Source organism: Ceratotherium simum, chromosome 15, assembly GCF_057802395.1.
Source record: "Ceratotherium simum simum isolate JZ-2026a chromosome 15, ASM5780239v1, whole genome shotgun sequence".
Lineage (NCBI taxonomy): Eukaryota > Metazoa > Chordata > Mammalia > Perissodactyla > Rhinocerotidae > Ceratotherium > Ceratotherium simum.
In genome coordinates, this window is record NC_141914.1 from 25,734,956 (window position 1) to 25,750,880 (window position 15,925).

The 15,925-nt window shown below is 42.7% G+C and overlaps 1 protein-coding gene across 11 annotated transcripts in view; it reads left to right on the forward strand.

Moving 5' to 3' along the window:
* Positions 1–15,925, forward strand: part of KALRN (kalirin RhoGEF kinase) — a 633,526-nt gene that overhangs the window by 545,729 nt on the left and 71,872 nt on the right. For 7 of the 11 annotated variants that reach the window (XM_014783031.2, XM_087439716.1, XM_087439714.1 and 4 more), the window contains 2 exons: positions 12,200–12,483; positions 14,006–14,110. In XM_014783031.2, coding sequence (XP_014638517.1) covers positions 12,200–12,483; positions 14,006–14,110 — 389 coding nt within the window. The remainder of the gene's footprint in view (positions 1–12,199; positions 12,484–14,005; positions 14,111–15,925) is intronic. The other 4 variants (XM_087439715.1, XM_087439718.1, XM_087439722.1 and 1 more) reach the window with 1 other exon arrangement.

Genomic DNA, 15,925 nt, shown 5'->3' on the forward strand with positions numbered 1-15,925 from the left:
TGTGGGACGTGGCCTCAGCATGGCCGGAGAAGCGGTGCGTCGGTGCGTGCCCGGGATCCGAACCAGGGCCACCAGTAGTGAAGCGCGCGCACTTAACCACTAAGCCACGGAGCCGGCCCTGAACTAGACTTTTAAAGCAGCAGGATTGAGCATATATGTAATTTAACTTGATGGATTAGAAAATTGTGCCACTGACAGACACCACCTTAACCAAGGGATCAAAGTTAACATCGCTAGACTTGGATCAAATCGATATTATGTGCCTTCTGACATGGTGCATCATTTTCAGGGGTTCATTTCCTGCCAAAAATGCACACTCTAAATATAATCATAGGGATACATCCAACAAACCCAAATTGAGGGAATATTTTACAAAATAACTACCCTGTACCCGTAAAAGATAACCAAGTCATGAAAGACATGACCTTTTTCTATAAAGGACATTATTGGAACAATTGGCAACATTTGAATAAAGTAGAGTATTAATGTTAATTTTCTGATTTTGCTAATTGTTCTGTAATTTTGTAAGAGAATACCCTTGTTTTTAGGAAACATACACTGAAATATTTAGGGATAAAGGGAATCTTCTCTGAAATCATCCTTGGACAGTTGAGAAAGCGAGTGAATGAGAGAGAGAGAAAAAAGAAAAAGCAAGTGGCAAAATGTGAACATTTGGGGAATCTGGGTGAAGAGTGTATAGGAATTCTTTGTACTAATCTTGCAACTTGTCTCTAAATCTGAAATTATGTCAAAATAAAAATTTTAAAGACATGCCAATGGGATCGTACTTGTGACTCTCATCCCTAGGTAGGCCAGGTAGTGGATTTTCCCGGCCACGTGTACCCTTAGTGTTGAATCTGTGCTCTGGGTCCGAGGAGGCCAGGGAGGAGGACCATGGGGGTGCTGCTGCATGAAGAACACAGAGTGGAGAAGTGTAGGAGACATGGCGCTTGGTTGGGTGGGCCAGACTGAACTCAGCTTTCTTGTCTGCTGCTTTCTTCCAGGCCAGGTAGCGAGGACCTAGAAGAAAACTCACTTGGCACAGGTGCTTGGGAGAAAAAGGGCCAGGTTAAGACCACAGGGTTTCAGACTGCATCAAGTCCAGGAGACCCTAAAGCTTGACACTTTCCCACCTCGCACAGAAAAAGTAGTTCGCCAAAAAAGGACACTGAAAACAGTCATTGACCACCAGCCACCTCTTTCTGCTTCCCTCAGGTTCCCTAGGAGAATTTCCATGGCAACATTTTCAGTTAAGTAGGCTTAATTACAGTCTTAAACTTTCCAGTGTCACCCTGCTCAACTCTTTCCCTCCGCCTCTATAATTAAGCCTGGCATTTGGTTACCTTTGGTTAAGGTTACTACTAAGGGCACGTTCTAAGTTGAATCCAGGTCAGGCTTCCCACTGGCTTCTGGGTAGACTCTGATGTGATAGCACATAAGCCAAAAATAACTGGACTGGACTGTAACTTATCTCCCACTTTGGCGTTCCTAAGAGGTTTTGAGTTTGACTGGGAACCCTGCTGTCAGGATACCATCCTCGGGAGTCTGATTCACCTTTTGTGTTCCAGACTCAGGTGGAATAATAGCCAAGATCAATGCTAACCACACTGCTTTCTACAACATATTAATAGAATTTGGTAAATACTATATGTTCCCCTTGGTGAGTCATCATCTACATGAACATGTTAATTAGTATATTAAAGGTTCCAAGAAGTCTTACAGTAAACAAACAGGTAACTTCATTTAACCCATCTTAATTGACTGGGCAACACTTAGAACATCTTAAGGAACAGGAAGCACTAGCCTATATCGATAGTCACCTTGCTAAGTTGAAGAGACGAGCACCTCACCAAAATTGCCTTTTTCTTATAGGTCTCTGGGCCTAAAAATACTCAGACTCAATGATTTATCTTTCTTTGTCCTTAGCTATTCATCACTAGCCATTTAATGATCTCCTCTATGACCAAAGAGGTTGTGCTGGGGATACAAAGATGGAGAACATCTCTGTCCTCCAGGACTTCCCTTATAGTTAGGGAGGTAAAGTACATAAACAAGCATTTATCAGGTACTATTAGAGAAAAAGGAGAATGTGCTGGGCTTAGTCATCTCAGAGGTCCTAGGTAGGCTTTAGACAAGCAGAGAGGCTGCAGGGTGATATGAGCAATGGGGAATGCAACATGGTTGGTGCAGCGAACTGAACAATTAGACTGAAGTGGAGGTTCATATAGACTAGTCGTTTCCAAACTTTGGAATACATCAAAGTTACTTGGAGGGCTTGATAAAACACAAAGTGCCAGGCCATCCGCATAGTTTCTGATCCAGTAGCTCTGGATCCCCAAGAATTTGCATTTCTAACAAGTTCCTTAGTGATGCTAACATTGCTGGTCTGGGGACCATAGCTTGAGAATCTCAGATTATCAAAGAATGGATGCTCATAGAGCTGGAAAGGTGAGCACGCCTGACCATGGAGTAGCTTAAATGGCAGGCTGACAAGTTAGATTTTATTGATCAAGTTTTGAACAGTGACTTGCCCTAAGCAATATAATTGCTGTGGTAGCAGAGATGTGTCAAATGGATACGACAAAAAGACGCATGAGATGCGGAGAGACCAGTTTGGAGGTTCTTACATAGTTAAAGCAAATGGATTTAAAAAATCTGAATTAGGGCAGTGAGAGTAGGAATGGAAAGAAACATATCAGTGCAGAAGTCTTTGTGAGTGAAGAATCTGCTTGCAGGAGAGAAAAACTGAAAGTTAGCCTTGGTCATTCTCTGACCAATAATCTATAAATTATTATGTATAATTATTTGTATAATGTTATTTTGAGGCTTTGTATTACTAGGGTTGAACTTGTTAATGTTCACACAATCTGAAAAGAAAAGTGGAAAATGTTGCTATGTAAGTTCATAGAGTAAACTGTTTAGGGAGCTCATTTAACCTATTTGAGGGCTTGTTTGAAGGCCTAGGAGAAAACTCAGGTGTGGATACACCCTGGACTCAGGAGTGGCCCTATTTTACCAGGGGAATTTGGCTTACCTGTGAAGTATGGAGCTTGGGAGGGTTGCACGTGGGGAGATGAAGCTGGAAGAAGATGCCTTCTTCAGCCTTGGAACATGATGGGTGCCATGCGTCACGATTAGATGACCTTCTTGTGCTCGTGATATCTTTATAGACGAAAGCATGTCTCAGGTGACCTCAGTTCCTCCTGATCCACTGATTCTTGTTGCCCTATCTCAAGTTGGAACCATTTCTTTAAAAATCTGTATTTAGGTTTTATACTAATAGGGCATGACCTTTCTTCACTCTGAATTTGTGAAGTTTCACCATGCTCTTTTTGGTGGTTATGTTTTGAACCGTTCAGAGCCTTTTAGGAGAGTTCTCTACTGCATAGCATGGAAGAAATGTGTGTTCTCTCTCCAGAGGCTGTGGACAAGTCTGGGAGAATGAAATGGGTAGATAGATGGAAATAGTATCTAGAATGTTTACTCTTGGAAGAGCAACAGAGCTGCTTTCACTGGCTTTTGCCTGATCTGATATGTCAAGTTTCAGAATCCACTCCCAGAATAGAGAGTGGTGGTGGAATCAAGAAAGATAATTTTTAGCCTTTAACTTCCAAAGGCAACTAGAGGGGATAGTGAATCAGAAGAGTTGGTGTGGCAACGTGTCACAGCAATGGCTCTCATGTTTAGGATGTGCTTATTTGGGGTGGGGGGAGGGGACTGACTCGGTGCCCTTTGAGTTCTCTCCTCCTTTTGTCTCTGGTTCAGAGAAGAGATTACATAGGGGAAACTGAGGCCAAGGAGAACTGAGGACAAGCAGTTGGAAACTTTATCATTTTACCCTCTGCATCCAATGGCATCCTGACAGAAGTCAAAGCAGGGAGGGTGGGGGCAGGGCACGGAAGGAGCCAGCAGTAGTTGAGGGAGATCTGGACTGAATTAAAACAGAATTCCAAGGAGTTTGTCTAGATTGAAGCCAGAGGTGCTGGCTTTTCACCCCCGTGGAGATTGTTTTGTCTGTTGGGAAAGATCCTGATAATAAGAGCATGTCCCAGTGGGCTCTGAAGATGAAAAGGATTCCTATCCTATGTGAATGTCACTGAATTTGGAATCATCTCTATGGTTCAGATCTCTCTGCACATTCTACCAGGATAGGAACAGCAGTGTAGGGAAGAGAAGGGGACCAATACATAGAAATGAACTACGATACAGCCCAACAAAATGTGCTTTTAAGGCTCAGAATGGTCCTTCATTTTGTACTCTTAAGTTAATGGGAAAAATCAGACACAGACATTATAAATCATAGGGATTTTGATGTAAAAAATTTATAAAAACAGATAATGCCCGAGTAAAGTGGTGAGGTGGAGAATGGTGGATTGGCAAAGGACTCACCGGAGAAGAGCTTCTTGAAGTAAGTATAAAAGCTACAGTATAATAAGCGAGACGGGCTTGCACTATGCATTTGGGACTTGAGTATGGCTAAGAGATGGGAGAAGGGATATCCTGAGCCAAGATGTGTTCACTAAGTTCAGTCTGACATTGTGGTAGGAGCAATTGCAAGGGCAACAAGTTTCCTAGTGTTAAGAAACAGTGTTTCTAGACCAGGCTGATTCTCTTCTCCCCCATGTCCTGTTGCTGTCACCATAGCAGCTTGCTTTATCCTCTGGCATTAAGTAGCCCAGACACCAAGATGCCCAACCAAGTGGTTTGCTGGGAAGCCAGCCATGCCAGGACCTGGTGGTATGTAGCCTCAGGAGTTTAGCAGAATATGGAACCAAGAGATTGGCTTTCATAAGCATTCTGCTAAAAGACCTGCCAGAGCCATTATCTTACTCCATGAAGGACATATTAATACTTTAGGTTTTGTGCTGTCCATGCTTACAAACAATTGAATTTATGGATTTATTACCCAGAGAATTTTCGCTCTTGACCTTCTCATCATACGTCCTTCTCTAGAGGTACAATTTCCAGTGTGAATAAAAAGTATGTGATGCTTCTATAATTTTTATATTAAGTAAATTATTTATAGAAGTCAAAGGAAACAGGAATGTTTGGGTGTATAATCTCTGCAGACAGATATATTGAAATGCATTTGCTTTATATAGCTCAAGTCATGGGAAGCAATAAAGATGAGTTTATAATTATTCCTGTATCATTGGAGCTAAAGCAAGACAAAAGAACAGGAGGTTAAAAGACTCTTCTGTAGGGCCGGCCCTGTGGCTTGGCGGTTAAGTGTGTGCACTCCGCTACTGGTGGCCCAGGTTCGGAACCCCGGGCATGCACCGACGCACCGCTTCTCCGGCCATGCTGAGGCCGTGTCCCACATACAGCAACTAGAAGGATGTGCAGCTATGACATACAACTATCTACTGGGGCTTTGGGGGAAAAAATAAATAAATAAATAAATTATAAAAAATAAAGACTCTTCTGTAAATATCTAGTGGATTTTAGGAATCTTTGTGATTTCTTCTGAATTTAGCCGTTGGAGTCAAAGCTTCCAATACGAGGGGTGCGTTATAGACCCATTGACCATCTAGATAAAACAGGTATGATTAATATAGAACAACCAGACCCCATGTCTCTTAGCAGTTACATAATACAGTATGCGAAAGACATGCCTTTGGGGTGTGATTAAATATTGTCACTGAACTCCAGAAGAGTGGATTGAAATGAGTTTTTCATTCTTGAATTGTGCCCCTCAAGCCAGTGTAGAAAATGGTGGGCCAGCTTAGTGAGTTATGCGTCTGGGGTGCTCGCAATGCCCTGAAACCTTAGATGCCACCTGCACATACATACATACACTCTCTGGGGTCCCAGCCTAGCGCTTTCAAGGACACCATTCCTGGTCTTGAGGGGAATACTAAACCCACAAAACTAATAGAACTGTCTTCTCTTTTGGTCTAGAAGATGTAGTCCTTCTTTATATTCAGCTCACTTTGAGGTCATTGGAGAGAAGGCTGAATCAATATTTTGTGATTAGGAAAATATGGATGCAGCCATAAGGCATTTGCTGTATCCTGAATTTACATTCTTTGATGACGTGTAGACGACATATTCTGCTCTCAGAATAGTTTTGCAAATTTTACACTAGATCAAAAAAGGCTGAAGCTTTTTCTTTTAGTTGTAATATAAAAGTGAAATGAGTTGAAACTTTTTAAAAAAGAAATTGAATTTATAAATGAGCTGTATTAGATATAACAAATTTCTAGTATATTGAGTTACTACCCACATTGTACGCAAATATCTTCTGTTTTGGTTGCTAATGAAGGGTGACCCAAGTAAAAAAAGGGCACTGTTTGACAGGGACAATGGACTTGTTAGAATGTGTTCAGTGTGCAAACTTTCATGGGCTTTATTTCATTTTTCATCTTCATGTCAAGCAGACAGTTCTCATCTCCTGTACTGCTTGGAAACATGCTGCTGTGGTTAAAAAAAATATCTGAAATCACAGAGCCCTTGCCCCAAGGCTTAAGCTAATAACGTTGACATGTTTATTCTAAGCCCATAATGGTATCTGAGACCCTAATCTCAACAGTCGTTCAATGGCCTGGTCATAAAGTCCATCAGAAGCTCTCATTCTGAGGGATACCCTGTAGATAAGAAGGTGTATATCATCTTCAGGAAACAACCTGTGCTGCTTAAACTTCCAAATGATGGAGGAAGGGGACAACAGTGACTTGGTTGCTCAGGGATTTGACTGCCTTATTTTCAGACGAGATTTCAGGCATTGGTCATAGGCAAGGTTACTTGAAGTGAGGAGAGAGAATGACATAGCATGGCAACTGGTAGCGTTAAGTTTTCCTTTGCTTTCGTGAGGCATAAACCTTGAAGCTAAAAGTGGCCTTGAATCATCAAGTCTAGCCTTTAGAAGAACATATAGATGGGATGAAGGAACATACAGTATAAAACCACAGTCATGGAATTAGGGGAGACTTTTATGGTTTTATTGATTTATTTAACTTAGATGGTGCTTCCTATGAGTCAAAAGTCTTGTAAGCACTTTACAAATATTAACTCCTTAATCCTAATAACAACCCTATGGGATAGATACGAATATTATCTTCATTTACTGATGAGAAAACCAAAATATAGAGAGGCTAAGTAACTGGCCCAGAGTCACACAGCTAGTCAGTGGTGGAGCCAGGCTTTGAATGCATCCTGTCTAATCTGTCCATGTTGTAGATGAAGAAAGAGAGGCCTGGGTGTCTGCCCAATGCTGCCTAGCTAGTTAGTGGCAGAGCAGGACCAGAACCCAGGTCAACTGTTTGTTGCAACCCATTGAGTAGCCACCAGTGGGTTGTTCTTGGATCATAAGAGGCAGGAAGATATACCAGCAAGTTTGTTTTTTAATCAACTTCAACAAAAGATCATTAAGAGATGAGTGTTGAGGTCAAGAATTCTCTAGTCGTTGGTGAAGCTTTGGCGTGTGTTCTGTGAGCGTGCAGCGTGTCTTCTTTCCTCAGGTATTAAGGAAGACATTGGGTGGTTTAGAGAGGTGGCTTGGGAATTAAAGGAAGTAGGGATGAAAAATAGTGTAAAAGTCTGCTCGTGGATAACAGTTTGTTGTTTGTTAGCTTATTTAGATTTTTCTCGATTTCAGGACCAAGCAGGTAAGCTTATGCCACTCAGTCTATGAAGCTGGACCTTCAGCCTCATGGAATGCCCCGCCAAGTTTCCTATTTTTCCAGTTGCAGCTGAGAAATCAATGATAGGATGCATTTTCTATTAGTCTAGAGGCACTGGTTTTTACCTTTTCATTTCTTCTTCTTGAAACATTCTATTTCATCTCAGTTTACTTCCTTGAAGTACATGTTTTTGGTTAGGGAGGATACATTTAATTTTTCCAGAGGAGAATTATGTACTAATGTACATCGAGGAGAATGCGGGAAGATGAGAACTCTTGCACACAGTTGGTGGGAGTAAACCAGAGAGCAGTTTGGCAACACCTAGTGGGAGCTGGCAGTGTGTATTCCCTAAAACCAGCGCTTCCACCTTGAGATACACGCTTTCGATGCTCTACAGTTGAGAGCAGTGCTACCCAGTGTGTGATCTGCAGATGGTGAAGGTTTGTGAGCTGTTTGTTTCTAGTCCACAGTGAGACAAGCACAGAAAATAAGAGTAAGCGTTTACAAGCTTTCAGAGCAACTTGACATTTCCACGACATCCAAGAGTGTGACTTTGTATTTTATAAAAGCGTTGGTCCAAAACAGATTGGAAATAAGAAAAACAGGTCCTTTATCACAGGTGGTTTGGGAAGCACTGCCCTGGAGGAATCTCACACATATGCAGAGACCTGTAGGGGATTGCTTATAATGACTGGATACGTGTGTGTGTGTGTGTGTGTGTGTGTGTGTGTGTAACAACCTAAATATCTTATGGTTAGGAAAATGTATTTAAAACATCACAATATGTCCTATGAAAGAATATTATTCAACATTTAAAATGAATGAACTAGATCTACATGTATGAACATGGATAAATCTCAAATAATTTTGAATAAATGAGCAAGTTACAAAATGATACCTACATTACAATAATTGTATAAAATATAAAACACAAAATAATACTGTTTGTATTCACGGTAAATGGCTGACAACATGGATGGGAAAGATGCACACCAACTTCAGAAGAGAATTTAACTCTGGGAAGGGAAAGGGGGAATGGAATTGCGAGTGGGTAAAAAAATCAAAAAGCTTCAACTATGTCTAATCTTTTATTTCTTTTTTAAAAAGCTAAAGCAAATATGGCAAAAATATTTACATTCATCGTATCTAGGTAGTAGATACCTGGGTGTCAAATTTTTTCTATATTTTTCTGTATTTTAAAAATATTTCATAGTAAAATCAGCCTCAGAACATGATTTCTTTCTGATCTAGAAAGCAAGTTGTACATACTAGACCTAGACCGTGCAGGGAACTTTATTACCTGCGGTATCCAGGGACGCATTTGTCTTTCCAGTGTCTTAAAACCGGATATCAGCCTGAAGGGCAGTTTCTGTGCCTCAGGGCTGAAGACAAGGCATTGATTCAGAGCCAGGGAGCAGGGGAAGAGTCGCCTGGATTCTGGTTCTGGCTTTGTGACTAGCTCATTTGTAACGGTGGATTTCCCATATCGAAACCTTGATTGCTTTATCTGTAAAGTTAGTGAGACGAAGACGTATTTTCAGCATTGAAATTTTATAACATATATAAACTATATACAAATGTATATTTGAAATGTTACATAAGTTAACAACTTGATGCTCCTTTTTACAATAATTTTAGAGGCTAAAGGAATACATGGAATGAACATACATATAGGAATAAGATTAAATATATGTGCAGTGGAGTCAAATCTGGCTTTAAATCTTGCCTCTCTGCCACTTACCAACCATGAGCCTTGGTTTCCTGGAACACTCTGATTTTCTATTTCCTAAGACGAGAATCATAATAAATAGTACCTACCTCAGCTTGGAAAGATTTGAAGAAATAATGGTATTATTGTTGTAGTTGTTACAAATCAAGTCAATTAACTTTTGTGCCTGGAAAAGTACTGGAATAAATTCTCAAACAGCTAATTACAGCCATCTTCTGAAGATGGGATGAGTATAACATGCCAATCATTCTTTAAGCAGCAAAGTACAAATTTTCTAAAGAAAATTTTTTTAGGAAATTTCTAAACTAAGTACAAATTTTCCAGACTAAACCCTGCCACATTCTTTTATAACCATGCATTCAAAGTGATTTAGAAATGGTCCTGTTTTAATACAGGACCCTAACCAGATGAATTATAGATTGCTTCCAACTCTTGAATTTGCTTTTATGTGGGCTGTGGTTGAATGGCCTTAACTGTTTACACAGAATAAACTTGAAATAATAAAATTGAGAATACTCTTGATTTTTAATTTGTACTTTGTAATTTGTACTCTTGCACCAAATTAATTTGTACAGAATGCACCAAAGCAGAGCCAGATGACCATGTGAGAAGAATGGTCAAAATTTGGATTAGTGGGGGCTGGCCCGATGGCGTAGCAGTTAAGTGCACTCGGTCCACTTCAGTTGGCCTGAGGGTTCGCAGGTCCGGATCCTGGGTACGCACCGACGCACCGCTTGTCAAGCCATGCTGTGGCGGCGTGCCATATAAAGTGGAAGAATATGGGCACGGATGTTAGCTCAGGGCCAATCTTCCTCAGCAAAAAGAGGAGGATTGGCATCGGATGTTAGCTCAGGGCTAATCTTCCTCACACAACAAAAGAAAATTTGGATTAGTGAATCCCAAAGCCAGGCTATGATTTGCCATGGAACAAAAAACTTGGGCAATCATCTGTCTTGCTTAGTTACACAAGGCACAGTTAATGTGGTTGGGCCTCTAGTTTTGCTGACGCAATGTATGTTGATAAATCTAAGTTTTGAAGGCTGGGATTTAATGGAGCCATGTGGTATCACAGGGGCCTGGTAACTGAAAAGCTTCTGCAGTTTATCAGCAGAAAGATAACAGGGAGGCCCTGGTTCTACTACAAGTGCTGGGGAGATGCTTATCATCCAGGCTCTGAGAACAGGAGTTTGATCCACACCAAACACTTCAGAAATAATGTCAACATACCCAAGACCTCAGCCAGCAAGGAATTCTCTGAGATAAGATTACAACGTTGTCCTTAAAGGGACACCAACTGAGTCAGTTGATCCCCAGATATTGCCCGAGCAGGGCAACCCTGTAAATTATCCTTCATACCAGGGGACTTGAGGACCTCAATTTTAGATGCAAACATTCTGCTGCTGTTTTCCAAAGTAGGCACAAAACTCTAGCTATATCTAAGAAAATCCCCATAGGGTCAAGATCCTGAGTGATCCTTGGTGCCCTCGAGATCAGCCAGTTGTAGAAGCTGGAGGCAGCTCTCTATGGCGAAAGCATTCATTACCTTATTTCAGGATTTTGTTTCTTCTGGATTGGCTGTGTCTTGGCCAGAGGGCCTCCAAGCCCGGTCAGACCTCTAGTCTAGGTCAAGGATGAAGTCATTGTTGGAAAAGGTGATTCAGCCTTTGAGACGAGCAGATGTAAAAACCACTGCCATGATTCGTTTAAATAGCTAGTCATGTGTTTGGTTTAAATATCAGTATGCAAACTGGTACTGGGGTGACGGGGTCCTTCAGGGGTCACAGGAAAGCTGGCCAGGGGTTCTCCCAAGGCCATTCTGATGATAAGAAGCAGCAGCATACAGAGAGACAACTCACCTTTGATTTCTCATCCAGACTCGAACAGTATCACTTCTTGCTTTGAAATGCCTCACATTCAGCTCTTTGTACTCCCTGTGCGTAGTCCTCGTGTGGCCTTCTGGATTCCAGTCCCTCTTCCCGGGGAGACGCTGTATATAGTTGTGAGACTAATTAAACATACAAACAAACAAAAACCCTTTATATCATGTCATTTCCCAGTAGAGTCTCACAACAAAGTTCATACTTCTCTAGTTTATTATTAAATGTCCTCACTAATCTGTCTATCCAGCTTCTCCTTCTCTGTTAATCTTTATTTCATTCAAAGGATCTACTTATGAGCTGTGTTAACTTATTTTTCCATTTTCCTGCCTCTGTGCTTTTGTTCCCGCCGTCTCCCCCTTTCAGAATTCCTTCTCCCTTCTACTCAGACACGTCTCTTCCATTAAAACTTCTCAGACCAACCCCGCCTACACTGATCTGACCCTCCTCTGAACACTGCTTACTTACCGTCTCGAGTCCACACCAGCGCTTTGGCAGTTAATCACATAGTGCTTCGTGAATTTATCTTTATTTTGCGTGCTCTGTCTTGGTCTTTTGCTCTTCTCTACCTCTCTCTGCCTCTGTGTGTGCGTAGCTAGATAAGAGCTCTATGGAAATAAAATGTATGACTTATGTATCTTTAGAATACACTACCTCACAGGTGCTGCGTGATATAATTATTGGTTGGTAATTCTTGCTTAGGATCTTGATTTTTTTCCATGAAGGCAGGAGTCTTTTGTCTTCTATCCCCTCCCGTATCCACAGCACCTGGAGCAGTGCCTTGCACATTAAAAATTGAGTGAGTGTCAGCTGTTAGCCTCCAGAGAGAGTTTCCTCGACCGGAGTCTGCAGCTGGCCTTGACATTGTGCCTGTGGCCTAGTTCCCAAGGAAGTAGCTGTCTTCCTCCTAGGCTGGCCGCCTGCCTTAACTGCCTCTGACGCGGCCACGTCTGTCTGTTCTTTCTCCTCAGATGCTTACTCTCATTCCTCAAGTGAAAATGGAGGCAAGTCCGAGTCGGTGGCCAACCTGCAGACTCAGCCCTCCCTGAACTCCATCCACAGTTCCCCCGGTCCCAAGCGCTCCACCAACACCCTTAAGAAGTGGCTAACGAGTCCCGTGCGCCGGCTCAACAGCGGGAAAGCAGATGGAAACATCAAGAAGCAGAAGAAAGTACGGGATGGTCGGAAGAGCTTCGACCTGGGATCTCCCAAGCCTGGAGATGAGACGACCCCTCAGGGAGACAGCGCTGATGAGGTACTTACACGAGGCCCCTGAGCCTTCCATTAGGAAGGGACTTCTGACATACATCCTGCCTGGATCCTTATAAGGCATCCTTCCCCAGGTTCTGTAAACTGGCCAGTTTCTAGACCTCAGTAGTTTGTCTTCTTAGGCCTAAGTAGTCTGAGATCTTTATATTCTCACGACCTTTTTAGTTTGATTTGTGACCAATTCAGAGACTGACTAGCACCTAGAATATCCAGCAGACAGACACTATTTTGCCAGATTTGGAGATAGAGGCCTGGGCCCAAAGGGAGCCAAGGGAACCTAGTCCCCTGCCTCTACATCAAAACCTGCTAGGCCTGTTTAGAATAAGAATAAAAGAGTGGAGACCATTTCACTTGGAAAACAGAAGACTGTACTGGGAGATTATAGCTGTTTTCAAGTATTTTGAGCAGTGCCACATACAAAAGGGAGTAGACAATTCCAGGTTGCTCCAGAAGGGAGAACTGTGATTAACACCTGAAGGTTTACAGTAGGCAAGGTTTCAGCTCAAAGAGGGACTTTAATGGGAAGTCAACCAGTGATGAAATGGGCCTTCATGAAAACAAATGAACACCCATACCAGAAGGCTTGGGAGACCGTGTGACCTCACAATACAGTCAGAGAGATCCATGTTAGCCAAGAGGTCAGGCTGGACAATGACCTCTGAAATCCCTTCCAAAGCTGAGATTCTGTGTTCAAAATATCATAGGTATGTTTTAGTTGGGGGAATGAGATAACTGTTTTATTTGGCAAACTAACCTACTCTAGTCACTGATGTGGCTAAGAAATTCTTCCTGATGTGTAACCAGACTCTCTCTGTAATTTTATGCTGTCTGCCATTTCTCCCTCTGAAAATGGCACTAGAGCCTGGTGATATTCAGATTGTGATTTAATAGTCCTTCAAAAACTTTGAAAGTTAGGTTCTCTCTAACCGTTCTTTCAGCTTTCTCTTTTGCTGGCTAATCAATGCAGTAGATGTTTCTCGTGTGTGTGTTTTCCCCCATTTGGTCTTCAGTGTCCTCTGAGACAGCAAGTGTACCCATTCCACAGAGGAGGACAGTGAAGCTGAAAAAATAGGAGTGTGTTGAGAGGAAGGTATCTTATATGTTGCTTTTTTATTTATTTATTTATTTATTTTTGTGAGGAAGATCAGCCCTGAGCTAACATCCGTGCTAATCCTCCTCTGTTTGCTGAGGAAGACTGGCTCTGAGCTAACATCTATTGCCAATCCTCCTCCTTTTCTTCCCCCAAAGCCCCAGTATATAGTTGTATGTCATAGTTGCACATCCTTCTAGTTGCTGTATGTGGGACGCGGCCTCAGCATGGCCAGAAAAGTGGTGCGTCGGTGCGCGCCTGGGATCCGAACCCGGGCTGCCAGTAGCAGAGTGTGCGAACTTAACCGCTAAGCCACGGGGCCGGCCCCTATATATTGCTTTATTAAAAATTCCAAGTCCTGAACCACAGGCATCTTTAACTATATGAAACTGTGACTAATGCTGCTCTTTTGTTCTAGAAGAGCAAGAAAGGTTGGGGTGAAGATGAGCCAGATGAAGAGTCACACACCCCCCTCCCTCCACCTATGAAGATCTTTGACAACGACCCCACGCAGGACGAGATGGTAGGACTTCTTTACTTTCTCGCTTGAAATGGCAATGTGTACAACATGTGATTTCGTTTTTGTGTGTGGTGGGGGTAGTAATACTCTCTCTCCCTTGTTGTCTCTTACACGTGAATCCATGATGACGTAGATTCCGTCTGTATTTGGTAGGGGTCCCCTCCCCTAACCCGGGACGTCTGACTTCGTTCTGGGCAGGGTATCGGTATGTGTAGAATTCCCAGAGTGGGAATCTTCCTGCTGTCTCATCCTGTTGATGAAGAGTAATGGCTCTGCCTTTGGAAGCATCAGGTCCCAAAAGGAACTCTTTGTCTCAAAAAGGAATCTGAGGTGGTTCCAGGTCATGATCACTTGTTGTACCTGACTGTTCAACTTACATTTTAGTTGATTGTTTTCCCTATGCTCAACTCTAAAATCCAGATCACGGTAACTTCTAGTCAAGCCCAGTGCTGTTGAAATTTGGCAAACACAGCATGAGGGATGGAGATGCTGTGAAGGCAAGGTTGTTGTCAAAGGTGGGCAAACCGAATATGCCAGGTTGCTGACTGGTGTCTGAAATGTGAATGTCCACCAAGTCTCCAGTCGGAGGGTGATCGTCCCGATTGTTCTGGAGCAGAGGCTCAGGTGGGATGTGCTTCCAGGTCCTGACCCAAGGCTCAGGGCTGTGTTAACTGTGTGCTCCGTCCCTCACTTTCCTTACAAACTGTGCTTTCACTTCACTGGGTTTTTCTTGCCTTTTCTTAGCGTTGCTGTCCTGTTGGACTCTGGAGGTTGAGGTGGTGGTTTCAGTTTTTGATTGTATTTTGCGTTTGCTTTTCAGAGTGTCATTTTGTTGTGGTGGTAGTGGTTGCTTAGCCATCCCTCCAGGGTCTCCCTGTGCTCTCTGGTGCTCTACCTTGCACTGGGCAGGCTCCTCTGCGGTGATGGGCCCAGCCTGCATAGGCAGGGAGTAAACTTTCACACCGCCACCCAGGATACAATTCGAAAAGGACTGTTTGAAGATGCTTCAGTGTTTCTGGTGATTTCCCAGTGCTCGTTTTAGTTCTCTCTGCTTTGCATTTGGATCAGTAACCCACAGACATTAATTGAGATCTTCCTCTGTGCTAAGCTGGAGGGACGTTTTCTAGGGACAGGATGATGACTAAGATGTGGTTGCTGCCCCCTCTGTGACTCATCATGAGAAGCACACAGTTTCACCCCTCCTAAAGTGATGTTGGTGGCCCTGGTCCCCGGGGGCAGCTCTGACTCCTGACTGTTGGGAAGAAAAGTAGCAGGAAGCATGGCAGGATACCCATCCTGGGTTCCCAGAGGCAGAAATGCCTGTTTCACCTTGAGATGGGGACAAGGACCAACCTGCTGTGTTCCCGGAGGCCTATTGTAAAATGTTGTATAAACAGTGATAGTGTATGTGGGGAGTAGGGCACTCATGTCACATTATCTGCCATCCCACACAGTCCTCCACACGGAGGTGCCAGCTTGCATAAGATAAGCAAAGGTCACGGACCTTCCCCCTCGAATTCCCTCAAACACAGCTTTGTGGAAAAGGATGTTATGTTTTTTCTGGATAATTTTTAACTGGGAATGTGGACTTACCCCTAGACATTTGTATAGCCTTTTCTTAGCCAGAAATAGGCAGATGCCAATAGTCCCTTTTTAGACACATTAACCCTCCTCAGTCCTGCTGTTTGATTTCTAAACGATTGTTCTTCTGGAATATTTGGGAGTGGGGTGAGCCTCAGAATCCCTAGCAAATAGAGTTGGATTTATTAAAATAATTTTTACAGCAGTACAAAAGGAATTTTTAAAAGTCCACCCATC